The 27,743-nt window shown below is 44.8% G+C and overlaps 1 protein-coding gene and 1 pseudogene across 1 annotated transcript; one reads left to right on the forward strand and one right to left on the reverse strand.

The window, feature by feature from the left end:
- The first annotated feature begins 1,190 nt into the window (after nucleotides 1-1,190).
- LOC125554464 lies at nucleotides 1,191-4,525 on the forward strand (annotated as a pseudogene).
- A 17,784-nt stretch (nucleotides 4,526-22,309) lies between these two features.
- LOC125553093 (myricetin 3-O-rhamnoside 1,2-glucosyltransferase UGT709G2-like) lies at nucleotides 22,310-24,085 on the reverse strand. Its single transcript, XM_048716852.1, has one exon. It carries the CDS (start codon nucleotides 24,043-24,045, stop codon nucleotides 22,552-22,554), a length of 1,494 nt encoding a protein of 497 aa, XP_048572809.1. The 5' UTR covers nucleotides 24,046-24,085; the 3' UTR covers nucleotides 22,310-22,551.
- Between the last annotated feature and the right edge of the window lie 3,658 nt (nucleotides 24,086-27,743).

Here is a 27,743-nt window from a genome sequence, read left to right on the forward strand (position 1 = left end):
GAAGGTTCGTGGCGAACCTTTAGCACCGGTTCGTGCCACGAACCGGTACTAATGAGAGTGGTGGCAGGATGTTGTCAGACAGTCCAGCCCCTTTAGTACCGGTTCTTGGCACGAACCGGTACTAAAGGTCGTACTATATAAACCCTTCGTCCACCAGCACTCTGTTCTTCCCCCTTTCCCCTCTCCGGCCCTCTCCTCTGTTCTTCCCTTCTTCCTCTCGAGTTCATCACAAAATTTGCCTAAAATTTGTCAAGATTTGAAGGCCCTCATCCATTCAAATGATCACAAAGGTTAGCAACTTTGTTCTTTCATCTCTCATTGCTAGATTAGCTCTTGCATTGGTTTATATAGTGATTAATTAGTGAGTTTAGTAATTTGGGAGGATATATATATATATATATGCTAGTATTTGATTTATATGCAATTTGAGGTCAAAAATAACACTTAGTTTGCATATGTAGGTGTGGTTTACTTAGTGCCTTCTAAATCTCCATCGTAGCCACCGTCGATCGCCCGCACCGTCCCGTCGCCGGCACCACCTTGTGGTGAGCCTCTTGTTCATGAAATTTTATATAAAAATTGATGTGTGTGATTTGGATATATAGTTACTCGTATAATTATCTTACCCGTACGTTGTTTGTTATACATATAGTGCCATGGTTTTGATATCCGTCCCCGTCGGCCCTAGTCCTTGTTATGATTCGGATGTGGTATGTATATTCTCTTTTAAAACTAGTTGCATTTTGTGTTTATGACAAATTATGCCCATCAAGTTGACATAGAAATTTTTTCTAGGAGGTATCTGAACCTGAAATTCCAACCGACCTTATTGCCGAGAGGTTAAATTTAGTTGAAAGAGAAAACGAGTACTTGAAAGAAAAATTGAAAAGAATTGAGGGGGAGAAGATGGAATTGGAGTTGCATGTTGCCGATGTCGTCGATGATCACAAGATCAAGATGGAGAAAATGCGCTTGAAGATTAGAAAGATTAGAAAATATGCCATCGATAGTGAGGCTTGGTATCATTATGCTGTTGGATCCATTGTTACCTTAGTTGCGATCTTGATCGTATTTGTTGTTGCATTTAAATGCTTTAGCTAGAGAATTATTTGTTTGTTGCATTTAAGTGTTGTATGAACTTTATGTATGAACTTGTATTGATTTGGTCTATTCGGTGTTGTGTAATGAAGATGAGCCGGCAATGGATGTACGATGACCGATGGTCTCCCCAGTTCGTTGAGGGCGTGCGTACTTTTCTGCTTGCGGCTGAGGCAAACAAGCGGGCGGATGGTTTTATGCCTTGTCCATGTGCTCGCTGTAAGAATGGTCACAATTACTCTACGTCAAGAACCATTCACGTCCACTTATTTAAGACCGGTTTCATGCCCCATTATAATGTTTGGACCAAGCACGGAGAAAGAGGGGTTATGATGGAAGACAATGAAGAAGAAGAGGACGACGACAGCTATCCTGGCCATGGGTTCCCTGAATACGATGATACAACAATGGGGGAAGAAGCTGAGCCGGTAATGCGGGAAGAAACTGAGCCGGCAATGCGGGAAGAAGCTGAAGAAGAGGCATCAGATGAGCCCGTTGATGATCTAGGTCGGGCCATTGTCGATGCAAAGAGAAACTGCGCAAGTGATTTGGAGAAGAAGAAGTTGCAGCGCATGCTAGAGGATCACAAAAAGTTGTTGTACCCGAATTGCATAGGTGACAAGAAAAAGCTGGGCACCACACTGGAATTGCTGCAATGGAAGGCAGAGAATGGTGTATCTGACAAGGGATTTGGAAAGTTGCTGGTAATGATAAAGGATATGCTTCCAAAGGACAACGAATTGCCCGAGAGTACGTACGAAGCAAAGAAGGTTGTCTGCCCTCTAGGGTTAGAGGTGCAGAAGATACATGCATGCCCTAATGATTGCATCCTCTACCGCGGTGAGTACGAGGATTTGAACGCTTGCCCGGTATGTGGTGCATTGCGCTATAAGATCTGCCGCGATGACCCTGGTGATGTCGAGGGCCGGCGCCCCAGGAAGAAGATTCCTGCCAAGGTGATGTGGTATGCTCCTATAATACCACGGTTGAAACGTTTGTTCCAAAACAAAGAGCATGCCAAGGCGATGCGATGGCACAAAGAAGACCGTAAGAAAGACGGAAAGTTGAGAGTACCCGCTGACGGGTCGCAGTGGAGAAAAATCGAAAGAAAGTACGGGAAGGAGTTTGCAGATGATGCAAGGAGCGTATGGTTTGGTCTAAGCGCAGATGGCATTAATCCTTTTGGGGAGCAGAGCAGCAACCATAGCACCTGGCCTGTGACTCTATGTTTGTATAACCTTCCTCCTTGGTTGTGCATGAAGCGGAAGTTCATTATGATGCCAGTGCTCATCCAAGGCCCTAAGCAACCTGGCAACGACATTGATGTGTACCTAAGGCCATTAGTTGAAGAACTCTTACAACTGTGGAATGGAACAGGTGTACGTGCGTGGGATGAGCACATGGGGGAAGAATTTGACCTGAAGGCGTTGTTGTTCGTGACCATCAATGATTGGCCTACTCTCAGTAACCTTTCAGGACAGACAAACAAGGGATACCGCGCATGCACGCACTGTTTGGACGATACCGACAGTATATATTTGGCTAATTGTAAGAAGAATGTGTACCTGGGACATCGTCGATTTCTTCCGAGCAGGCATCTCGTAAGAAAGAAAGGCAAGCATTTCAAAGGTGAGGCAGATCACCGGACGAAGCCTCGCCACCGTACTGGTGCTGATGTAGATGATATGGTCAAGGATTTGAAGGTGGTCTTTGGAAAGGGTCCTGGTGGACAACCTGTTCCGAATGACGCTGACGGACGCGCACCCATGTGGAAGAAGAAATCTATATTTTGGGACCTGCCCTATTGGAAAGACCTCGAGGTCCGCTCCGCAATCGACGTGATGCACGTGACGAAGAATCTTTGTGTGACCCTGCTTGGCTTCTTGGGCGTGTATGGGAAGACAAAAGATACACCTGAGGCACGGGAGGACCAGCAACGTATGCACGGAAAAGACGGCATACATCAGGGTCATGCAAGCTACGCTCTTACCAAAGAAGAGAAGGAAATATTCTTTGAATGCCTGCTCAGTATTAAGGTATCGTCTGGCTTCTCGTCGAATATAAAGGGAATAATAAACATGGCAGAGAAAAAGTTCCAGAACCTAAAGTCTCATGACTGCCACGTGATTATGACGCAACTGCTTCCGGTTGCATTGAGGGGGCTTTTACCGGAAAACGTTCGATTAGCCATTGTGAAGCTATGTGCATTTCTCAATGCAATCTCTCAGAAGGTAATTGATCCAGAAATCATACCAAGGTTACAGAATGATTTGGTGCAATGTCTTGTCAGTTTCGAGTTGGTGTTCCCACCATCCTTCTTCAACATCATGACGCACGTCCTAGTTCACCTATGCGAAGAGATTAACATTTTGGGTCCTGTATTTCTACACAATATGTTCCCCTTTGAGAGGTTCATGGGAGTCTTAAAGAAATATGTTCATAACCGTGCTAGGCCAGAAGGAAGCATCTCCAAGGGCCGTCAAAATGAGGAGGTCATTGAGTTTTGTATTGACTTTATTCCTGACCTTAAGCCGATTGGTGTTCCTGAATCGCGGCATAAGGGCAGACTGGATGGAAAAGGCACGCTAGGAGGGGAACAAATAATATGTATGGACGGACATTCTCTCACTAAAGCACACTACACAGTTATACAGAATTCCGCCTTGGTGGCTCCGTATATGGATGAACACAAGAATTTGCTACGCTCTAAACACCTGGAGCGGTCTGATGACTGGATTACACGTGAACAAACCAGGAGTTTCGCCAGCTGGTTGCAAGCACGTACCATGCATGACACCTCTATTGAAGATGACATGTACTTGCTGTCCCAGTTACCATCTTCGAATATAATGACTTTCAAAGGGTACGAGATAAATGGTAATACATTTTACACGATCGCCCAAGATAAGAAGAGCACCAACCAAAACAGTGGTGTCCGCTTTGATGCAGAAACCAAGACGGGAAAGGAAACATATTATGGTTATATACAGGACATATGGGAACTTGACTATCGACGTGGTTTGAAGGTCCCTTTGTTTCGGTGCAAATGGGTCAATATGACACGAGGCGGGGTAACGGAAGACCCGCAGTACGGAATGACAACAGTGGATCTCAACAATCTTGCGTATGCAAACGAACCATTCGTCCTAGCCAATGATGTGGCACAGGTTTTCTATGTGAAGGACATGTCTACCAAGCCAATAAAAGAAAAGATAAGGAAGCGAATGCATCGTACGATGAGTCAAAGCGGCACATAGTTCTTTCTGGGAAGAAAAACATCGTGGGAGTGGATGACAAGACAGACAAGTTAGAAGATTATTAAAAGTTTGATGAAATTGCTCCATTCACAGTGAATATTGACCCGAGCATCCCGTTAAATGATGAAGATTTTCCATGGCTACGACGCAAAGGGACACACGCGAAGAAAAAGTTTCACACCCAAAGATCTGGGATGTGATCGGCTTAGCTATCATCACTTTCTTCTATGTTTCACACCCAGGAGGGAATCTCTGTAATAGTTAGGGTAGCTAGTTATGTGTTTTGGCATTTGAAACGCGAAGAAATTTTATGTGCAAGCAAATTCTTTCATGCATTTATTGATTTTTTCAGCTAAATGACCCTGAAATTGAAAAGCATTTCAAATGAACTCAGAAAAGGATGAAAGTTGGCATGGTATCATAATTTCACCCACATAGCATGTGCAAAAAAGTAGAGAGGGTTACCGCAAAAACTGGATGCACTTCGTGTACAAAATGGACAATCTGTTTCGAAGTATCAGGGTTTCGGACGAAAACTCATCCGTTACAAAGACATTTCATTTTTAAATAACTTAAGCATTACCAAATTGAATATAATGATAAAACACACTAATATTAAACATAAGAAAAAAGAATCACAGGAAAATGTATTTTTAAAGTTAAGTTATTCACAAACTAGTGATTCACACAAATTTCAAATAATTCAAAATTTAAACTATTCAAATTTAAAAACTACCGGCACTAACTGAAAGTTTCTAAAAACTATCAAAAATATTCACAAAGAAACTCTAAATACAGCAAAAAACAACTAAAAATAAATAAAACAAAATAAATAAAGCAGAAAAGAAAAAACTAAATGAAAAAAGCCCACCTACCGGGCCACAGCGGCCTGCATACGACTAGAAACCCAACCTGTTGTTGGGCCAGGATGCAGGCCCGCAAGCCCAATAGGCCCCACAGGGCAGAGTAGCAGAGGTAGGCCCAGAAGGCCTGCTTTAGAGAGGAGCTCGAGACAGCAGCGGCGGCGGGGCTTATAAGCAGGTGTGAGCGCCCTTCGGCTAGCGAGGTGGGACTAAACTTCTGCGCCCCTCGCCTGGCAGCGCACCCCCCTTTAGTACCGGGTCGTGGCACCAACCGGTACTAAAGGGGGGGGCCTTTAGTACCGGTTGGAGCCAGGAACCGGTACTAAAGGGGGGTGCTCCCCCCCCCCCCCGCTTGGCCTGGCCAAAACAAGCCTTTAGTACCGGTTGGTGGCTCCAACCGGTACTAAAGGTGTCCCCTATATAAGAAACACTTCGAAAATTTTCAGTTTCTCATCTCCCACTTCTCTCTGCCGCCGCCCCCGTCGCGCCGTCGCCGCCCCCGTCGCGCCGTCCCCGTCGCGCCGTCCCCGTCGACTCCGCGACGCCCCCGTCCTCGTCGCGTCGTCCCCGTCGACTCCGCGGCACCCCCGTCGCCGTCCCGGTCGCCGATCCCCTCGCTTCGCCGTCGCCGTCGCCTTTGGATCGACCTCGCCCTCGCCGTCGCCGTCACCTCGACCTTGCCCGCGCGCGCTGTGAGCCCCTCCTCCGGCCCCTCTCCTCCCTCCAATCCATCGTAGCGCATGCCGGCGCCGACCGTAGCGCACACACGCGCGCGCGCACACACACACACTACATGCACACACACACACTACACACACACTAGACGTGCACACACACACAATTTTTCTGTTTTTAGCTTTTAGTTTTTTCTGTTTCTCTGTTTTTCATACAAAGTTTTAGATGAATTAATTAATTAGATTAGATTAATGTCAAATAGTATGTAGAAATGTTAGTTATAATATATATAATGTCAAATGTTATAGAAATGTTAGTTATATAGAAATGTTAGAAATTTTGGAAATGTTAGTTTTAGCTAGCTAGATGAATTAGATTAATTTCAAATTGTTAGACGATGATCGATGTTTTTTTAGTTTCTTATATTTTTAGTTATAAAATTTAGAATTTGCATATATGAAATCATCACAATCCATCATTTAAAAAATGTTACTTTACTTTTGCGGCATATAGTATTTTGTTGTCGACGATGCCCGGCCCGCATCCTCGCCGTCGACACGTCCGCGACGACGTCCTGCTTCAGAGGACCCATGTCAGGGACTGGGCTCCGTCGGGCTGGCACTGGGAGGTGCTACCTTCAGGGGCGCGACGCTTGGTGAGGAACCCGACCCCGGGTCCCGTCGTCGACCGTCATCTCCTTTGGTGGCATTCACGTGGGCCACTTTCGGTGCGGAGGGAGCCGGCCCCGCCGGAGGTGGTACGTCGCCGTGTCAGGGAGGAGGACGAGCACGTCCATCGCTACATGGCTGCTATGGACGTCAGGTTCTCCAATACCTGGCAGGTTCTTTGGGGAGATCACCCGAGCTATGAACCAGTGATGGTTCCTTCTCTTTGGGTGTCCACCGCCCGCACCTCAGGAATCGCGAGTGGCCTAGATTACTCTGTACTATTCGATCTTTATTAGCTTGCTAGCTAGCTAGCTAGTGATGTATTCAATATTATATCTATTATTCGAGATGATGTATTCGAGATTATATCTATTATTCGAGACGATGTATTCGAGATTATATCTATTATTCGAGATTATACTAAATTGTTTTATATTTCTTTTGGCATAGTTAAATAAAAGCTATGGCGGACAATACCGACAGAGAGAGAGAACAGACCATGCTCGATATCATACACGGGCCAGATGATGATCAGAATGAAGAAGATTTTGACGGCTCCGAATTTCTAAACAACACCGGAGAGGGTGATATGATATTCGATCGCGACGACCGAGAAGATGAAGTCATGAACTACGACGAAGAACATGTTGATCCTGAAACAATAAACACCAGCGAGGTATATATATTTATATAAGCAGGAATCTGGTGATCATCGCATGTTTTAAATGAGTTGAAGATATATTAACGAATCGATCTTTCTTCTTTCAGCCATCCGGATCGAGCAAATCTTCAGGCAAAAGGACGAAACGAGGCCCGAACAAAAAGTTGAAGGAGGGCGTAAAGTACAATATCGAGGCAATCAGACCTAATGGCGAACCATTAGCGCCTAAGAAGATTGCGGACAAGTTCGTTCGTCAGTGCAGAGTTCTTGTGAAGGACCAACTCCCGATCTCCCTTCAAGAATGGAGAAAGCCAGCAAATCCACGTCCAGATGTTACTTTTGTCAACGAGAATCAAAAAAATCTGCTTTGGGATACTCTCATGGAACATTTCACCCTACCAGATAATTTCACAGAAGCAGACGTGCGGAAAGTCAAGGACGCTGCTTTTAGGAAGATGGCGGTTGCATTCAAGAACCACAAGAGAATGACGTGGGAGAAGTACGTCAAGGGAGGAAGGAAGACTCCAGTATTCGAGGGGATACTAGAGAATCAAAGTGCTCATTGGGACGATTTCGTGAAATTCAAGGATTCAGAAATAGCTAAGGAACGGTCGAGAATAAACAAGAAGAATGCCGAAAAAAAGGATAAGTTCCATAAGCTGGGGCCAGGTGGCTACGCGGTGGCAATGCCTAAGTGGGATAAGTCTGAGAAAGAGATGGAGGATGCAGGTGTCACTCCGGTTAGTAAGAGCTGGCCCCCCAGGTGCAGGACTTGGTTCTATGCGCATGGGGGGGAGTTGGACCCGAAGACAGGCAATGTTTTGACGAAGGCATGTCTGAACGGAGCCGACGATGCGCTACTTGTTGCAATAGAAGAGGCTCGATCGGGGGTGTTCCAGCCCAACAGAGAGAACGACGAGCTTACGCGTGCCCTAGGAAATCCTGAACACCCGGGAAGAACACGAGGCAAGGGCGCTATTCCGTGGTATGAGGGGTTTTCGGACTGGAACGCCGACTACAGAACCCGTGCGAGAAAGAAGATTGCGGAGGAGAAGAAGAGGAAGATGGAGGAGGAGCAAAGGAAGCTCGACTATGAACGCCTTCAAGGCCTAGAAGCAAGTCAAGCGGAATTGGCAGCTAAATTCCAGCGGCAGCAGGAGCATATCGACTCACTTAGCCAGCAAAGGGGGTCTCAGCAGCTGCAGCAGCTAGCGGATGATCCAGCATTGGATACCACCGCCCCATCCATGCCGAGAAGCAGCGTGGGTTCCGCCCCGGGCGATGCAGTACTGCTGGATAGATACCCCGTGAATGACATCACGGAGAACACTAACTGCGAGCTACACTTCAAAATGAAGAACATATCCATGAAGGTGGCGGACGCCGTTGCTTTTTCAAATTCCCCCGAGGCAACCTTCCATTGCAACCCGATTCCAGCGGGCTATGCTCGTGTCTTGGTTGATGAGGTGGTGGACCAATATTCGGGGCTAGAGCTTGACATTCCTGGAGGTGATGAGGAGCACACACTCGGAGATGCCAAACATCGTATCATCCTATGGAGAAAGGATTGCATCATTTTTCAAAGGCCACCGACACCGCGTCACCCGACTCCTCGTCGAAGTCCGCCACCGAGTCAGCAGACTCCCGCTCCTCCAAGTCCACCAACGCGTGAGGCCACTCCTCCTCCTCCAAGTCCGGCAAAGTGTCAAGCCACTCCTCCTCCAAGTCCGACACAGCGTCAGACGTCCACTCCTCCTCCAAGTCCGGCACAGCTTCAGGCCACTCCTCCTCGTCCAACTCAGCCCCGTCAGCCGTCTCCGCCGCGTCAGCAATCGCAGAAGAGACACCCCGCAGCTATGGTGCGTAGCGGTACCAGTCGAGGTCATAGTACAGGAAGTACAGGCGGAGGCAAGCGATATAAATATGGTCCAAACCTCACTACTCCTCTTCCTGTGAGGGCTTACGACAGGACCGAGGAGCAAACCAATGCCATAGTGCGGGCAGAAGTCGACGCCCATTTTGGACCGAAACCGCCACCGCCGTCAAGGGAGAAAGTGCCTGTGGAAGTAGTTGACCACTTCATTCGTATGGCTCAACAACCAGCTCCTAAGCCTGTTGACACAGACTATGAGCGCCACATCAGGAAGTTACATCGACAACGTCTACAGAAGGAGGCGAGCTCGAGCTCGAGCAAACAACAAGCAGTTGTCGAAAAATGCGGGAAAACCGTTGCCCAGCTGGGAGAACAGGCGGCGCAATCGACCCCCCCCGCTTGTTGTGCCGACAAAACATGATAGTACGCGCGCCCAATATTATTGTGGCCAAACAGTTTACGTTCCCGAGGTGGGCGATGTGGTAATAACCCAGGAGCATATAATGCAGGCTGAAGAACTCAAGATCACTGTTGGACAACTCCTCGAGATCGAGGACATGCCTGTGATTACAGAGGAGGAAATAAAATGGAAATATGTCCGGGGCCAACCTTTGGTCAAGCCAGAAGATGTCAAGAAGCTCCCAACGAGAATGTATGAATTGCATCAATGGTACATGGACATTACCAAGAGATCCGATCGAGAGTCCCTCATGGTGTATGTCAAGAAGGATAATTACTACCATGAGAAAGTTGTGGCCGTTGAGTATTCTGAACTGTTTCAGTTATACAATCAAGACGCACTCGACAAATCTATCGTCAGTTGCTATTGTCCGTAAGTGATTTCTTTCTGTAATTGAAGTCTCAAGCTAGCTGTAGTGATCCTTTTGATCAATCATTACCTGTAATTATCCTCACTATATTCTTTTCTGTGGTATTATGCAGGATGAAGATGTATGAAATGAGAAAAGGTGGACGCTATGGCATTGGGTTCATTGACCCAAACACCGTTAATCAATACACATGGAAAATGAGCAAGTATTATGAAAAGCAGGTAGAGGACAGCATGCTAGAGTTCTTGAAGTGCCTCAAATACAATGAAGATATACTACTTCCTTACAACTTCGAGTGAGTCACACTTTCTTGTACTACAAATTCTCTGTTTTTGCCTACTAGCTAGCTACATGTTTTTGCTTACATATGCCCGCTTAATTAAAACATGCAAACGTGTGTGCATGCAGATTTCACTGGATCTTGTGTATCATTAAAGTTGACGCCGGAACAGTTGAAATACTGGACTCGCTACTCAAAGCAAATAGTGACTACAACATCTTGTATGGGATAGTCAACAGGTAATTTCAATCATTATTAACTATATATCTCGGCCTATTTAGTTCGTCATTTCATGATATGAACTATTTAATAACCCCTTTATTCATTTTCTTTGTCGGCGGGCAGGGCTTGGGCAAGGTTCATCAGCGTCACGGAAGGCGAATGGAAACCACAGCTGAAATGGTTTCGATCCAAGGTAAGTAATTAAGTAGTACTAGCTAGCTAGCTGCCATCTCTTTAATTATCATGCTTGATTAATTATTATCTGATCAAATTAAATTCCATTCTCGTAATAAAGGCCCTGAAGCAGGCCCTGAAGCAGGCGCAGGGGACTAATCTGTGTGCATACTGCGTTTGCGAGGACATTCGCATGATGGCGTCCGAAAGGAGCAGATCTCAAAGACAGGAATGGGTACGCTTGTCAGAACACTATTCACAATTTTTACACCATTATCGATATCTAGTCACACAACTAATACACATGCATATTGATCTCCTTCTTAACAGTTCAAAGAGGTGCGGGACAAGCTCCTAGAAACGGAGCGCGTAGAAGCACTTCAAGAGGAAATAGCGGGATTTTTGCTCGACCAGGTCATAAATCTGAAGGGAGAATACTATTACCCGCTACCTCCCCCATCGAACATGTCATGAACCACTTCCAATTGTCATCGTGCTCCGAAGGCACCAATTAGGCTAATGCCACTGGCTCCGAAAGCAACATGCATATGTAGGAGAAATTGTATATAGCTATACATGTGTGTATGTGTAAATTAATATGGTGGTTTGTGAGACATTGATGATATATATATATGATTGGTTCTACTAGAAATTCTATATATATATATATATATATATGCATAACGTGTACAATGTGTAGTACCGTAAAATACCAGCAAACGAAAAAGAATTAAAATGGAAAACACAAAATTAAATGAAAAAGAAATCATAAAACCAAAAACCCCCTAAACATTTTAGTACCGGTTGGTGTTACCAACCGGTACTAAAGGGCTCCCGGCCTCCGAAGCTGGCTCGTGCCACGTGGTTGCCCTTTAGCACCGGTTCGTGCTGAACCGGTACTAAAGGGGGGGGGGCTTTAGTGCCGAAATGTTAGTGCCGGTTCCGAAACCGGCACTAAAGGGCCTTACGAACCGGTGCTATTGCCCTGTTCTGCACTAGTGTACTGTCATGAGAAAATTCTAACAGGTGACTCCTCATTCCTGAACAAGTATAAGTATGTAAGCAAGGAATTTCGCTGATGAACAGCAGGAGGTCAGACACGAGAAATAAGGTGGAAATGAAAGTAATGAAACGTAATACAAGCTGGATCTCGACCCAGCCTCTTCGCTACCGGAAATTTCAGGCGGCGCCGATTAATTGATGGGCTGATTATCCATGGTCTTCCTCCTGTAATCGTCCTTGGTCAGAGCCTATGGAGGAAGAAGAGAAGGCGCTCAGGCCCACATGCACTTGGAGAAGCGCTGAAGCGGGAGGAATGGCGACGGGGCGGGAAGGCAGGCGCGCCGCCGCTGCGGGGAACGAGCGGTCCCTTGGGATGGGATGGGCCTTTGCGCGCATTCGGCCTCTGAAGGGCCCCATTAAGTAGAGCACGTTTAGCTCAACATGCGGAGCAGCGGCCCGATTAAGGTCGCTGACGCAGTGAAAACGCTGGGCGCTGGGCGGGTGAATAACGGAACAATCTGGGGCGTTTCTATGCTAATCCGACGGTTGACAACATCAAATCGCTGTGGTGGCTCGTAGGTGGCTCTGTTATACTGTTTTCGTAATACGCAATGTTCTCCTTCTATAATTTTTTTTCGTAGCTCAATAGCAGTGTTCTCTTTTTAATATCTTTATTAAAGAAGGATCAAGAGATGTTTAACTGTACACAAGCGTATGCAGATATGCTACAACATGTCAAGTTACATATCAAATTGAATTTTCACATGTGTCATTTTATAGTCGGAAGGTAGTCTGAGAAAATCAAGCTGTGTTGATGTCGCTCAACAAAGTAGTATCCCAGCAACTCATATGTCTAAACGATTTCCACTGATACATGTATATGTAATTTTTGCCCTATCCAAACAACTGCCCGGGTGTTCTCTTTTACACTCTATTTTCTCCCTAATACTTGCCTTCTAGTCTCATGGCCACTCAAGACTGGAAGCAAGACTGATGTATTACCTTGTAAGGACTTTGTGAATAATTAATAAAATGACAGCATGCATCGCCCAGATGCAGAGGCGGGGGGTACATCCCCCCCCCCCCCCCCCCCCCCCCCCAAAAAAAAGACTGGAAGCAAGAGTCCATGAGAGGCTAGGGCCGGCTACCGCATCGTAGTTGGATCATCCTAATTGTTGAAGATCTCTTGTCAAGTAATGCATCGTAGTTGGATCACCCTAATTGCTAAAGAAGACGGATTAAAAGGGCTTGGTCTGCGTGATAGAGCTCGGCTATTGAAGAATTCGTAAGCAAGCTGGATAAATTAATCATGGAAATTTAGATATGGGAAACTTTACAAATTTATATAATTGTGAAAAGCCATGTTACTATTCTGACATCGTCATCATCTACATCTTTGCCTGAAGTTTAAGAGGATGAAAGAATTCATTTCTGTAGTATTTTTTTATAGTTTTGTTTGTTTCTTGGATGCATTATTCTTTTGCACGTCAGCTTAACTAAAAGTTAGAAGTTTAGCTTTCTTTGAAAAATACATAATCAGCCTTAGGGTTGACTACTTCTATTTGAAAAAGCACAAAATCGGCATTAGGGTTAGAGAACTGCTTTGCTTTTCTAGAACCAAACCAACACTGCTTTTAACAAGTTTCAGAGTCTAGCATGTAAAGTTTTATGTAGTGTACATTAGATTTGAATTTTTTGACAAGAAGAAAGTCCATGAGAAACAAATACCATGCAAAAGCTCTTCTTTTGTGTTTTTTTACCCAGATAGAAACCTGTCCAAATATGTTTTTGGGGCCTTCAGTGCCATTATTAAGAACATCTCGACTACAGAAGCTTCTGGCTCTGCACAACACTTTCCTCCTCGATTCACTAAAGCATAGAATGATACCCCCTTCGTTCCTAAATATAAGTATTTTTAGATATTTCACTATGGACTACATACGGATCAAAATGAGTGAATCTACATTCTAAAAAAAAAGTGAATCTACATTCTAAATATGTCTATATACATCCGTATGTAGTTTGTAGTTTATAATTGAGTTTATTAAATTATCAAGATGTGCCAAAGAAGTGGTATGCTACTTTTTTTAAAGAAGAAGCTCGAAAATGATATGGGATTGAGGTGTTGTCTGTTCAAAATACTTAACGCATCCCACAGGTAAACAAAGGAATGGTTATGTTCAGTTTCAAGTTAATGCAATACATGATAATGAAATTTTCCGTTCTAATGAAAATGCATGACCTTTGTTCTCACTGATGAAGGACCAGTTGTTGCATTTGGGTGGATGGGCTTTTGAGAATTTAGGTTTCCTTACAGAGGATCATCCGACAAAGTGATGTGGCCCCACGTTCTCGACAGCCTGTGTTGTCACTATGTATCTCAAATAAGCACTGGACTCCACGACACTGTTGCACGCAAAATCTTCTCTGTTTCTTTTGTGAGAAAGTTGCATGAAGGAGCAAAGCGCTTACTCGGGCATCCCATCTACTATTTGTTGAAATCCCCATCTTGCCTAAGCATCCCGTCCAAATGGAAATTGTTATAATAGTAGTATTTTAATGTATTCTCTTTTCTTGCAAGATCATGATTCATCTACTATTAAACGTCGTTGTGAACTACTCCCTCCATCCCAAAATAAGCGACTCAACTTTGTACTAACTTTGTACTAAAGTTAGTACAAAGTTAAGTCACTTAATTTGGGATGGAGGGAGTATTAAACCAGTACGTTTTACAAGTATTATCTTGCTTTTTTTTTCTCAAATCTCAACTTCACAATCGTACACGCCCTTAGTTATGCAAACATGAAAGATTAAGTCAGAGAGGAACTGTAAAGATAGAGTCTGTTGTGTTATCTAAACAAAACATGGACATATTTCCTTTTTTTTTGGAAGCACAACAGTTTAAAGAAATTGAGGTGTGGCGATTTCACATGGTACAGTTCATGTCTTTTCTGTTTGGTGTGCAAGTTCAAGTGATCTTTTGGCATACTTTTTTCTTTATACCTTTTGATGATCGTTTTCAGGGAGTAAGTCACTGTATGAAATAAGGAACAACACATAGGAGTCATAATGTCGGGTTTGGGTTCACAGGTTGCCATTTTATTTTTATTTTTGAAATTTCGTTCTGTAGTAACCAATCAACCAACAAAGGGATCAACCCATAAACCTTTTTTCGCCACATACAAAACTTGGACGTAGTACATCGACAAGGCTCGCAAGTGGCAACCCATCATTATGACCTCAATATATTACAAACTCCATTTATAACATGCAACACATTTCATCATAACATATCAACCGGGCACAGCCCGGGCATGGCTTTTAGATGCTATCTTTTGACTACTTATAAGTATTTCGTAACAGGAAAACAGTAGTGTGAATCCTCATTCCATGGGAATTTATTTTGAGTGCGTTGATGGTTTACTTTTTCATGCCTTGCTTTTTTATGACTACAAACTTACACCCATAAGAGCATCTTGAACATGCGCCCAAAAATAGCTCCGCGCACTAAAAATTTGTTTTTTTGGGCGCCCAACAGCTCCAGCAGATGCTGTAGCGCCAAAAAGTTTTGGGCGTGCGTTGAAAAACGCTATCGCGCGCAGCATATTTTGGGCTCCGGATTGGGCGCGCTTCACAAATTGCACTGTCTGCTTTTTGGGCGCGTCTCTTTAGGCGTCTGCTAAAGCAATGTTGGTCCCGACGCATTAAAAGTGCTAAAGTGGCGCGCTATAACTTTTATTGGGTGCGATATTTGTGTGTGGCCGTTGAAGATGCTCTAAAGCTCTTATGTTTTATGACACGAAATAAAAATAGCAAAAAAACACATAAAATTTTCAGGCGCTGCATGCCGCTGAGCGGGCTGGCTAGTATAGTGCTATGTATGAACTATTTTCTTATGTTTAAAGAATATTAGTCTCTAAATAACTTCCATGGTTTGAAAGCTTGGTTTGCTTTCGCCATTTGCGCCATCGACGCAAACGGGTATCTAGTATTAAGGAATGGGAGACTGATAACACTGGAATTTCTAGCATCGTGCCGATGCATGGGTTGATGACTACTAGTATAGACTAGAAGATACCCCGCGCGTTGCTGCGGGATGTTTTGATAAGTTCTTAAAGATTGCATCAATGTTGAATGAGATTACTCACTAGTAGAAAAAGGGTCAAACGTGAAGCACATTAGTGCCGGTTTGAATTAGAGCCGGCACTAATGTGTACATTAGTGCCGGTTCGTGGCGGCGATCAATAGTACCGGTTCGTGGCGAACCTTTAGTACCGGTTCATGCAACGAACCGGTACTAAAGAGGCTGCATCAGCCTGCGGTCAGGCTATGGCCCCACCATCACCATTTAGTGCCGGTTCTTACCACGAACCGGTACTAATGAGTTTATGGCAAGCTGTTTTTAGTCCCACCTCGCCAAGAGAGAGGCAGTATGAGCGGTTTATAAGCCGTGAGTGCACAGACAATGATGAAGAGTTGCAATGCTCACCTACATGTTGATTAGCTTCAAGCGTTGCGGAATAGCAAAGATTGCACTGAGCTATGTGCAGTGCAGTCCACACTATTCCGAATGGCTTGAAGCAAATTAACCACCATTGCACCTCTTTTTTATTTTTAATAACTTATTTAAACTCCGGACTTCTTTTGTGTTCAGTATGCAGCATTTAAAGCGACGTCATCAATTTCGAACATGTTCTGACATCATTTGTTGTTATTCGGTCATTTACCTAATTGTTTAGAGAGCTAAATGACCGTGAAATTTAAAATCACTACAAAATGAATCCTGAAAATGTTGAAACTTGGCATGGTATCATCATATCACCTGCATAGCATGCGCGAAAGAGTAGAGAGGGTCACGGCAAAAACTGGACGCACTTCGTGTACAAATTGGACAAACTCTTTCCGAGTATCAGGGTTTCGGACTATACAAAAATAAATAATGCAGAAAATAAAAAAACCATACAAAAAAATTACTCAAAAATAAATAGAAGAAAATAAATAATACAGAAAAGAAAAAACTATATAAAAACTACTCAAAAATAAATAAAAGAAAATAAGCAATGCAGAAAAAAAATTATATAGCAAAATTGTTGGCACACTGCCCTGTGGGTCTACCAGACCTAGGGTGTGCAAATGCAGGCCCAGGAGGGCCAGCAGACCCACAGGGCAGCGTGCCCTAATTAATTAGGCCCAGAAGCCTGCTATATAGAGGAGTTCGAAGAGGTAGCCACGGTTGGGTTTATAAACTAGTGTGGTTGCCCTTCGCCGGGCGAGGTGGGACTAAACTTTGGGGTGGCAGCGCAAGGCCTTTAGTACCGGTTGGAACCACCAACCGGTACTAAAGGCCTGCTCTTCCCGCCTCTTTGCCTGGCCAAAGTAGGCCTTTAGTACCGGTTGGTGGCTCCAACCGGTACTAAAGGCTCACCCTATATATACAGCACTTACGAAATTTCAGTTACATCTCCCCACTTCTTTCGTCAACCTCTCGCGCGCCGCTCCCGTCGTCGCCGCCCGTCGCCCGTCGTCGTCGTCCCCGCCGCCGCCCCGAACGCCGCGCGCCGCCGTCCGTCGTCGTCCCGCGATGCGGTCCCGTCGTCGTCCCGCGCCGCCGTCCGTACGTATCTCGCTCTCTCCTCGCGCGTACCCGGCCGCCGCGCCGCGCGCCGTCCGTCCCCGCCGCCGCCCCGAACGCCGGCGCCCCCGCCCCGTACGTACGGGGCGGCGCGCATGCACACACACACATGCATATACCACACACGCATACACACACATACACACATACGTACACACATATACGTATACACACACATACACACACATTTTTTTCTTCTTATTTTCTGTTTTTCAGAAAATTTAATTAGATGATCGAATGTTAGATTAATGTCGAATGTTAGATGAATTAGCTAGATAGAAAGATTGTCGAACTAGAGATTAGAACTAGTTGAATAATTAATATAACTAGTTTATTTTTAGTAAGAAAATTTAGGTATATGAGATTTGAACTAGTTCAATAATTAATATAACTAGTTTATTTTTAGTAAGAAAATTTAGGTATATGAGATTTGAACTAGTTCAATAATTAATATAACTAGTTTATTTTTAGTAAGAAAAATTTAGGTATATGAGATTTGATGATCTAATTAAAATATTATTTGTTAATGAGTTTTTCTGTTTATTTAATTTTTTATATATTTTGAGTTTATATAAATGTTAGATTAATGTCAAATGTTAGATGAATTAGATAGAAAAGTTAAATATATAGTAATGTCAATTGAATATATAGTTAGATATATTAATGTCAAATGTTAGATGAATATATATTTGGCTAGATATAGGTGTTTAATGTTTCACCTATATGAACATAGGAAATGTCATCTGACGACGAAAAAGATTTTATTTTGTGCGAACACTGTGAAGACCAGCGCGGCCTGTGCGACCAAAATTTCCTTGTTGATGGTAGGCGCTTCAGCATCAAGCTGGATGAGACATTTGAAGTTGATACAGTAAGTCACTTTGTCAATTATTATTTGAATGCAAAACTTATGCTTCATTTGCTTCAACTTATAATTTTAAATTTTCACTATTCTACTATAGCGCATCCCCTGCCATGCAAGAATTTTTGTCTTGGATAAGATAGGTTTTAGTGCTATAGATGATATGGAGGTAAAGAGAGTTTACTTAACGGAGCATGGGTATACTTTCAACGTCAAATTATATAATGGAGACAGATACACCCATTTTGAATGCAAAACTTGGCAAGCACTATGCAAGGCTTATGCATTTGAGCCTGATATGGTTATCACCTTTGATATTCGTCCGGAAGATGATATTGAAGGTAATATAGACATCTGGGTCGATGTGCAAACGCCTCCAGTTCTACCATTTGGTGAGTTTTTCTCAACCATGCATGCATATGTTTATGTCTTTCATACAGTTTATTCAAAAATAGTTGACAACTAATTTGTATTGTCAGCTTATTTCGGTTCAAGCAAACATGTCCGGCGCTTGGTAGACAGGACCTACTACTGCCCCGGGGCTCAACTAAACTGCGAGGAGATAAGTCATTATGTTTCATGGCTTGAGGATCTTAATACTGTCAAGACAATTTTTTTTCCTAAACTTAGAAATGTTAGTACTCAAAACGTGCGACCAATGGTGATCGTATTGAACTACGGTCACATCTATAATCAAAAGATGGTAAGATTTTAAATATTTGTCCTTAATTAGTGCATCTTTTGCATACATTATTTTTGAAGCTAAACTTTCATTGCTTAGTATATTAATTACTATACGATGTTGTTCAACAGGGACTTTCGATGACAGTTGTGCCTCAGTGGATCGAGACAAAATGTCGCATGTCAATGGTTAGCTTACGACCAAGATTTCCTACATTGCACATGAGTGCATTCAGGATTTCTGAAAGCGAAGAATGCTTAATAGTGAAAGATTGGAGCAAAATTGTTAACGATCGCAGAGAAGTACTAGGGGCAGTAAGGTGAAGCGCAACCCAAGATTAGGAGACAGATTCATCTGCATGCTCCAGTATGATGAATCAGGAGAGCTATACATGTTCTATGCTATTCTACCTGAGAGGGAGCAGCAGGATCAGTAGCTACTAGTTCATGCTCTTAATTAGTACTTGTCTCATGTCTGTGTCCTGAACTTCGATCTTGATGACGATTATGTTGAACTTGATGATATCTTTGCTTCTGTTACAAAGTGAATGTTTCCTCTTTAAGCTAGCCAGCGTTGATGATGATTAGATAGCTAGCGCGGTAATGACTATGATGATTAAATAGTGGTAATTAGACGACTACGATGATTTTTAGCTAGCTAGAGTTTATTTATTTATTAATATGCGATGATGATGACGACGACGACGACTACAACTCATTATAACGTAAAACAATCCTAAATTAAATTGATAACACAAATTTAATTGAAAAATACAAAATAAAACAAAAACCCACAACCATTTAGTACCGGTTGGTGTTACCAACCGGTACTAAAAGGCTCCCAGCCCCCGGAGCTGGCTCGTGCCACGTGGTTCCCCTTTAGCACCGGTTCGTGCTGAACCGGTACTAAAGGGGGGGGCTTTAGTGCCGAAACGTTAGTGCCGGTTCCATAACCGGCACTAAAGGCCCTTACAAACCGGTGCTAATGGCCCGTTTTCTACTAGTGACTGTGTCACATTTGTTCTATTTGCTTGAGCAATCAGAAAAAATAAAGTCTTAGTATAACTCCTCAACTATCGAATATGAGTTTACTTTGTTCAAAATATACTGAAATGAGAAGCATAGTGTGCAAATCGGAAAACAAATAGAACATGAAGTGATAAATTATGTGCACTTTCAGCTTACAACATGAAGTGACATTATAGAAGAATTAATGTAGTAGTGATACTCTCACCACACACCTACCTAAAAGTATTTGCATAAAGTGACTAAGACACCATCAGAAATAAATCAATATCAATCTATTAGCTTCAATGATATCCACGTGTGAATCCCACAATCAAAAGTGGAGACTGCTAGGAATATGCATGTGGCATACCCGCATTACTAAAAGACAGTGGACAAAGATACTACTCCACAGACCCGCTGGTGTATTACGAAAACACACTCAGGACATAACATCTAAATCCCTCTCCCTTCTACCATTGGAAGTCAATCTAAAGAAATGTTTCATCAAATGTTAGAGAATAGGAAACATGCTTAAGAAAAGTATGTAAAGTTCAGAATAGTGTACCTATTGAAGCTAATTCAAGGGACCTAGAATTTCCAAAATGGACCATCAGATAGTACTTCCATAATTATATCTCACAATATAATCTGAGTTGAAAATTGGAAGGGAAATAGATTTACATCTTCATGGATATACATGATTAGCCGATTTCTCAAGTAATGGACATGTCCAAAAAATACACAATGTCCAGAACACAACTGGTAGTTTTAACTTGATACATTATACGATCGATGTGAATAAAGGAGAAGACTGTGCACAATATATGGAAATATTAGGAGTTTGCTATTCAACCGTGATGTGATGAGCATGCTTGGTCACCAGTAGTTTTTCTGGGCATGTAGAATGGGTAACCAAAACTCTAACGACTCCATTCACCATTGGCATACAGGAAAGACACGGAGATGGAAAGGGCTGACCAAAACTGTAGTGACGCCATTCATCATTGGCCTACAGGAAAGATTTTGAGAGCTCACCGAGGACTGCTTTCCATGCCAGAATTATATTACTGAAAAGGCAAGAGAAATAACTTCCATCTATTAGCAACAAATCCAATACATCAACTATAAACTAAGAACCAGTACCTTTGTAGGCGAAACCACAAAAAAAAACAATAGCAACTAATTATGACAGCAAATGAGATGAAGATAGAAATATTTGCTGCCGAATTCAACTGCAAGGTCCATGGAAATCAAAGGGTGTGTCTAGGGCACATCTAGATGTGCTCTAGTTATTGCACATCTAAGTGAGTGAATCAAGCATAAAGAGAAAAGAAAAAAGAAAAAGAGAAATATCCACACGAATCTCGACGTAAGATCAATGACATAGGACTTAGATGTGCCAATACTTATGGCACATCTAGATGTGCTTTAGCAAAACTGGAAATCAAATTCTTGTTCAGATACAAAAGTGTATGTAATGTAATTAAGTTTACAGTTTTGCTAAAGCACATCTAGATGTGCCATAAGTATTGCACATCTAAGTCCTATATCATTGATCTTATGCGGAGATTCGTGTAAGTATTTTCTTTTTCTTTCTACACTTGCTTGTGTCACTTAGATGTGCAATAACTAGGGCACATCTAGATGTGCCCTAGACAAACCCGTAAGTTTACATAATAGCTAGCCCATATATATGACTGAAGGTAGAAAATGAAGTGAGCAAACATATCTGAACCGAGAAAAGCATGTGCAAAGGCTATGGCAACCTACAGGCTTACCATGAATCATCGTGAAGAAGAATGATGTCACAAATTTCATCGACACTTTTGACTAATCATCAGTTAATGTTGATTTGGGATACCTCCCAGGCAGTATCACTCCACAACTCAGGAATATGCCCGTGAGGATACCTAACCTCGATGACGCCGTGCAGATAGACAGCAGTGTCAGGGAGGAGAGTTGGCTCTGTCGAGATGTGGAGGCTGTAGCTTGAAACATAGACCTCGATCAGGAGGCTCGACTCCACGACACGCAGACGGACGGAAGCACAAATAGCATGTGGCAAGGATCAAGGAAGAGAAGACAGGGGGCAGAGGAGATGACGGGGAGGGGAGAAGATTAAATAGAGGCACGACGTCTTGCACTGGATGGGAGGGGAGGGGAACAGGCGATACTGAGCACAGAAAGAATGGGGAAAAATTAATTGCAAGAGGGAGAGCAACTCCATCCTTGCATCTATTCGGTGGAGAAGACGAAGTGGAAGTGACGTAGGAGATTTAGTGATGGAAAATCAATCGGCGTTGGAGTTATTACCAACAGAGATGGCAGGGCCGTGATGCTCCAGCCGGAGCTCCATTTCTTTTCAGAAAAAAAACACCAAAAACAAATGATGACATGGATGGCTGAGGGCATTATGCATGTTAAAAGTTGCTTATGTGGCAAGATTGCTGAGTTGGGTAGCTTGCATGTCAAGAGAATTAGTTTAGTGGGGATGAACTATTTAGGTATTATAGATATGAGTAATAAACATAATACTATAGATTTATTAATGCCTTGATTATTTTTAACACAATAAAGATGATGGCCTCACATCTTTAGAAAGAACAGATTACAACAATACCAGATCATCCACTCAACAGTCCTGCAATTGCAAATTACGTATGTAGCAGCACACGACATCAAATACACACCACAGACAGTACTGGTGGCTGCATGCACATGCAACACCTCTTATTACAGCAAACTGCAGCAAATCAGCATATAAATCAACAAGTGAGAGCGGGAGCAGGCGATGAAATTTTCACGGCGCTGAGCTCGGTGATGAGGCCGACGAGGCGCTCCAACTCGGACGACGACGAGCCCCCCTGGGCGATGTCCAGCCTGAGCTGCCGTGACATGGACTGGGCCGACGCCCGGATCTCAGGGGACTCCATGGCCTCCCTCACCATCCTCTCCACCACGGCCCTTTGCCACACGTCCTTCATGTCCAGCCCCGTCCTCCACACGGCCCCCACGAAGCGGCTGTTAGTCTGCTGGTCGGCAAAGAAGGGCCAGCACACCGCCGGCACGCCCTCCACGCCGGCCTCCAGCGTCGAGTTCCACCCGCCGTGCGTCAGGAAGCACCCCACCGCGCGGTGCCGCAGCACGTGGTGCGCGTCCCGCTGCAGCGCCCACTCCACCACCAGCGCCCTCTCGCTGCCGGCTCCCGCCACCGCCTCCACCGCTTCCCGGAGGGCCACGGAGGACTTGCTAGCGCTAGCGGCGGCGGCGGCCATTTGGTGGAGCATGTCCTGCCGGAACACGCCCAGGAAGGCGTAGCCGGCGGCCACGAGGCCGTGCAGGAACTCGGCCAGCTGCTCACTCGAGACGATGGTGAGGCTCCCTAGGTTCACGTACACCACCGACCGGTCCTCGTGGCCGTCCAGCCACGCCGACAAGCTCATGTCGTCGTTGCTCACGTGTTGTACTTCTGCTGCGGCGTGTCTGGCTGCTGGCCTGGCGTGGAGGGGGCCGACGGCAAAGACGTCGCGCATGTGCGGCGCGATCCGCGAGAGCGCCGGCCCCTCCATGGACGCGGCGGTGTTGAGTACCAGCGCCCTTGACTCGCCGCAGCGAGCGGCGGTGTCGGCGATGGTCAGCAGCACGGGAACGGGGTCGGGCCAGTCGGGGTCGACGACCTCTTCCTCGCCGTTTCCAGGTCCAGGTGGCGGTGGCACTACACGCGGAAGGTCTCGGCGCCGTAGGAACCCCTCCATCCCGGGGACGCCGCGCACCTGCTCGTCGGAAGGGACGGGCTTCTCGCCGAGCTCCAGGAGCCTGGGCACGGACAGATACGCGAGGAAACCGCAGGCGCTCTCCGTGCGGAACGCGAGCGCTGGGACGCCAAGCTCCTCGGCGACGCTGACGGCGAATGGCATCACGCCGTCGGTGATGACGCACGTCACCGCGTCGTCGTCGTCCGACTCCATCATCCGCAGCAGCAGGGCGCGGTACGCTGCGCTGCCCGCCGTGCGCATGGACTCCACGAGCTCCATGAGGCCGCCCACGGAGCGGGGGTGGTGGTCGGGGAGGCCGTCGGGGATGGACACCAGGCGGAGGCGCGGGTGGTGAGGCGGCACTCGGGTGAAGCGCCGGAGGTTGTGCTCCGTGTGGAGGAAGGTGACGCGGAGGCCGGCGTCGAGGAGGGCGGAGGCGAGGTGGAGCATGGGGTTGATGTGGCCTTGCAGCGGCCACGGGAAGGCCAGCACGTGCGCCGCCATCTCCCTCAGCCAGCGAGCTCTTGTAGCTAATGTCGTCTCGGCCGGCCGGGTGAGCATGCAGCTATCTAATCTAGCGGTTTATATATGATCACGGCCGGACGGATCGCCGTCGCCGTCGCCGTTGGGCAATTTACTCACTGATTTGGCTTGTCTGCTTCCTACTGTACATGCAATTAACGGATACGTTTATACGCTTTTCTCAAAGCTTCTAACAAAAAATATTTTGACGTGGCAATAACAATACAAGGTCATATGTCATGGTATCTCCTATTTTCTCATACCGATTGCTTTCAAAGGAAGATACAAGCAGAGTTCCGCCACCCACCCAACTGTCAGATCCAAGTTCCATCCGACAGAGCACAATGTGAACACATTAGGTGCTGCAAAGCACCTTATTGCAACACGCTAGATGTTGCGAAACCCTGAGTGTTCCATCTAGATCGGATCGGGAGCCGCGGCACCAATTCGCCCGATTCATTCCGCGCGTCGCCGCATTGTTCGACAGGTCGTCGGCGCGCCACCGCTAGCGAGCCCTGCGTCCATCACTGCACCTCGTTCCCTTCCTTCCCCACCTTTCTTTCTCCTTGCATTGCCAACCAACCATGAACGCCAGCCACCGCCATATGGTCGGCCTCCTCTTCTGACCACCATGCGTCCAGTCCAGCTGCCCACCGTTGCTGGGGACCTCCACTGCCCCATGGCTCCTTCCGCTCCCTCGGTCTCCACTCATCCTTTCCTTGCTGGACAGCCAGGAACTCCACCACTAGACGCGTGCCTCTGCCACCTTGACAATTTTTCTGCAACATCATCTGTGTTGCAGAAGTCCTTCCACAACAACACCAATGTTGCAGAAAAGATAAGACAAAAAAAATTCTGCAACAACATCTTGTTGCAGAAGTCATTCCGCAACAACACCCATGTTGCAAAGAAGTTAAGACGACAAGAATTATGCAACAGAACCTCTCTTGCAAATGTGTCTGCAACATGAAGTTTGTTGCAGAGGGTTCTGCAACACTGCATTTGTTACAATTATGAGGAAAAGGTCGGGTCGCTGGATGGCGCCAGATCAAATGGCTCTCGAGGCGGGGGATCTTTTTAGTGGAGCTAGTGCGCTGGTTCTTCTACCACAATGGTGCGCTCATTCTTCTACCACAATGGTGTGGGTTCGATTCCCTTCTCTGCTATACTGTTGAAGTGTTTTGTGAACATAATTAGTTTGTTAACAATTTGACTTTTCTAGATATTTGAATTGAGGTCGGGTTCGATTCCCTTCTCTGCTATACTGTTGAAGTGTTTTGTGAACATAATTAGTTTGTTAACAATTTGACTTTTCTAGATATTTGAATTGAGGTCGGGTTCGATTCCCTTCTCTGCTATACTGTTGAAGTGTTTTGTGAACATAATTAGTTTGTTAACAATTTGACTTTTCTAGATATTTGAATTGAGGTCGGGTTCGATTCCCTTCTCTGCTATACTGTTGAAGTGTTTTGTGAACATAATTAGTTTGTTAACAATTTGACTTTTCTAGATATTTGAATTGAGGTCGGGTTCGATTCCCTTCTCTGCTATACTGTTGAAGTGTTTTGTGAACATAATTAGTTTGTTAACAATTTGACTTTTCTAGATATTTGAATTCAATTTTTGTCTGAAAATTTCACGGTAACCATGGTAACCTCGGGGTTTTTTTCCGAAAAAAACTTCTAACCTATTCATCATCAATCATGGCAGTACAACGAACACTAGACATAATAAAAAAATACATCTAGATCCATAGACCACATTATGATGACTACAATTTGACTTTTCTAGATATTTGAATTCAATTTTTGTTTGAAAATTTCACGGTAACCATGGCCACCTCGGTTTTTCTTAGAAAAACTTCTAACCTATTCATCATCAATCATTGCAGTACAACGAATACTAGAAATAATAAAAACTACATCTAGATCCATAGACCACATTACGACGACTACAAGAACCTTGGGTTTCTTTTTGTTTTGCGAAAAAAATTCAATCTATTCATCATCAATCGTGCCAGTACAACTAACACTAGAAATAATAAAAAGTACATCTAGATCCGTAGACCACATTGCGACGAACACAAGCACTGAAGAAAATCAAAGGCGTGCTGCCGTAATCAACCCCCCCCCCCCCCCCCCCCCCCCCCCCCTACACAAAACCTTGGATACAAGACATATCTATTATTTTCTTGAAAAAATCTGAGTTTTTCCTTAACAAGTTTTCTCATATAAGTTAACAAAGAGAGACCGTAATCATTACATGTTTGTATCATTTCATCTGAATTCTCCGCTAGGTTTAAAGGAGATTTCTAATCCTATCAAAATACTTCCTTTCTTATATTTTACCCCATAGTATATTGAAGGAGCCATTGTCAAGATGGTGTACACTCACAACCGTGAACCTTAATGATTGGAGAGAGTGCTGGAATTTAATTAATTAGTTTAATCGGTGCTCTGGTCCAACCGCCATTCAATTGGTAGTCTTGCAACCGACACGACCATTGTTTGTGTTCCTTTCTGTACATAAAGTGTTCGTTTGAATGCCTCCGTCATATACCTACCCCAACTTAATATGGACAGGATAGTATATGACCGGCTTTTCTTGGATAAGGCTGCTAGTAGGCATGTAACACCCTAGATTTCTTCCGAATTCGGTGCTCCTACGATATTTATAGCGAAATGATCCCGACGTACAACAACGCGTCCGCCAACTAAATATTCAACTACGATATTTCGCAATTGAGTCGTTGTTGCAATTTTTCCACCACAACAACTAATGTGTTGCGGGATCTGGATCTGGAATCCCACGAAAGCAGTGGCCGCCCGTGCTCCTCCCGAGCTCCCTGTCAAGGCGACGCCTCCTCGCGCTGCGTCGACCGGCGCCATCGACGCTCGCCGCCGGCAGCACGCCGACGAGGTCGCCGGGGTGAGCGCCACCGCTGCCACCCACCTCCATCATGAATGTCAGCCGTCGCGGGTGCGCCCGAACTCAAGCTGCGTCCGCCGTCCTAGGAAAGCATTGGCGTCCGCGTCCACCGTGAGGAGTTGCCTCCATAGTTGCCGTGCCGTTCTAAGGGATCTTTGGCTTTTCTTCGGACGACATGGTCGCTGCTTACTGCTCGCTACAGTGAATTTCTACAACAAGGTCTCTGTTGCAAAAAAAAAAACAAGACCTATGTTACAAAACAAATTAAATTACAACGAGATCTCTGTTGCCAAAAAAATTGCAACAAGACCTCTGTCGCAAAAACTATAACAAGACATCTGTTATAAAAAATAATCTGCAACTTAACTTATGTTGCAAAAAAAAAATTCACAACATAAGCCGTGTTGCGGAAATTTTCTGCAACATGACATGTGTTGCAGTGGTAGAAGATGACCCTCGATCGCTAAATCCATCACATCTGACGGCTCGTGAGGCAGAAAAGATCCGCCGGGCGACACGTAGCAACGCCCCTTCTCTTTTGGGCGATGCTACGCATCCGTCGGTGGATAAAGTTAAAAGGGAGGCGGCGGCCGCCTCCCTTACCATTGGATGAAGCTGCCGATGGCCGTGTGATCTACCACGTGATTCAAAATCTTTGCAAAAAATATGTTGCTGCAGTATTTTCTGCAACAGAGGTCTAGTTGCAAAAATTATTCGCAACAAAGGCCATGTTGCAGAATTTTTTAAAATTG

Source organism: Triticum urartu, chromosome 4 (assembly GCF_003073215.2).
Source record: "Triticum urartu cultivar G1812 chromosome 4, Tu2.1, whole genome shotgun sequence".
NCBI classification, from domain to species: Eukaryota; Viridiplantae; Streptophyta; class Magnoliopsida; order Poales; family Poaceae; genus Triticum; species Triticum urartu.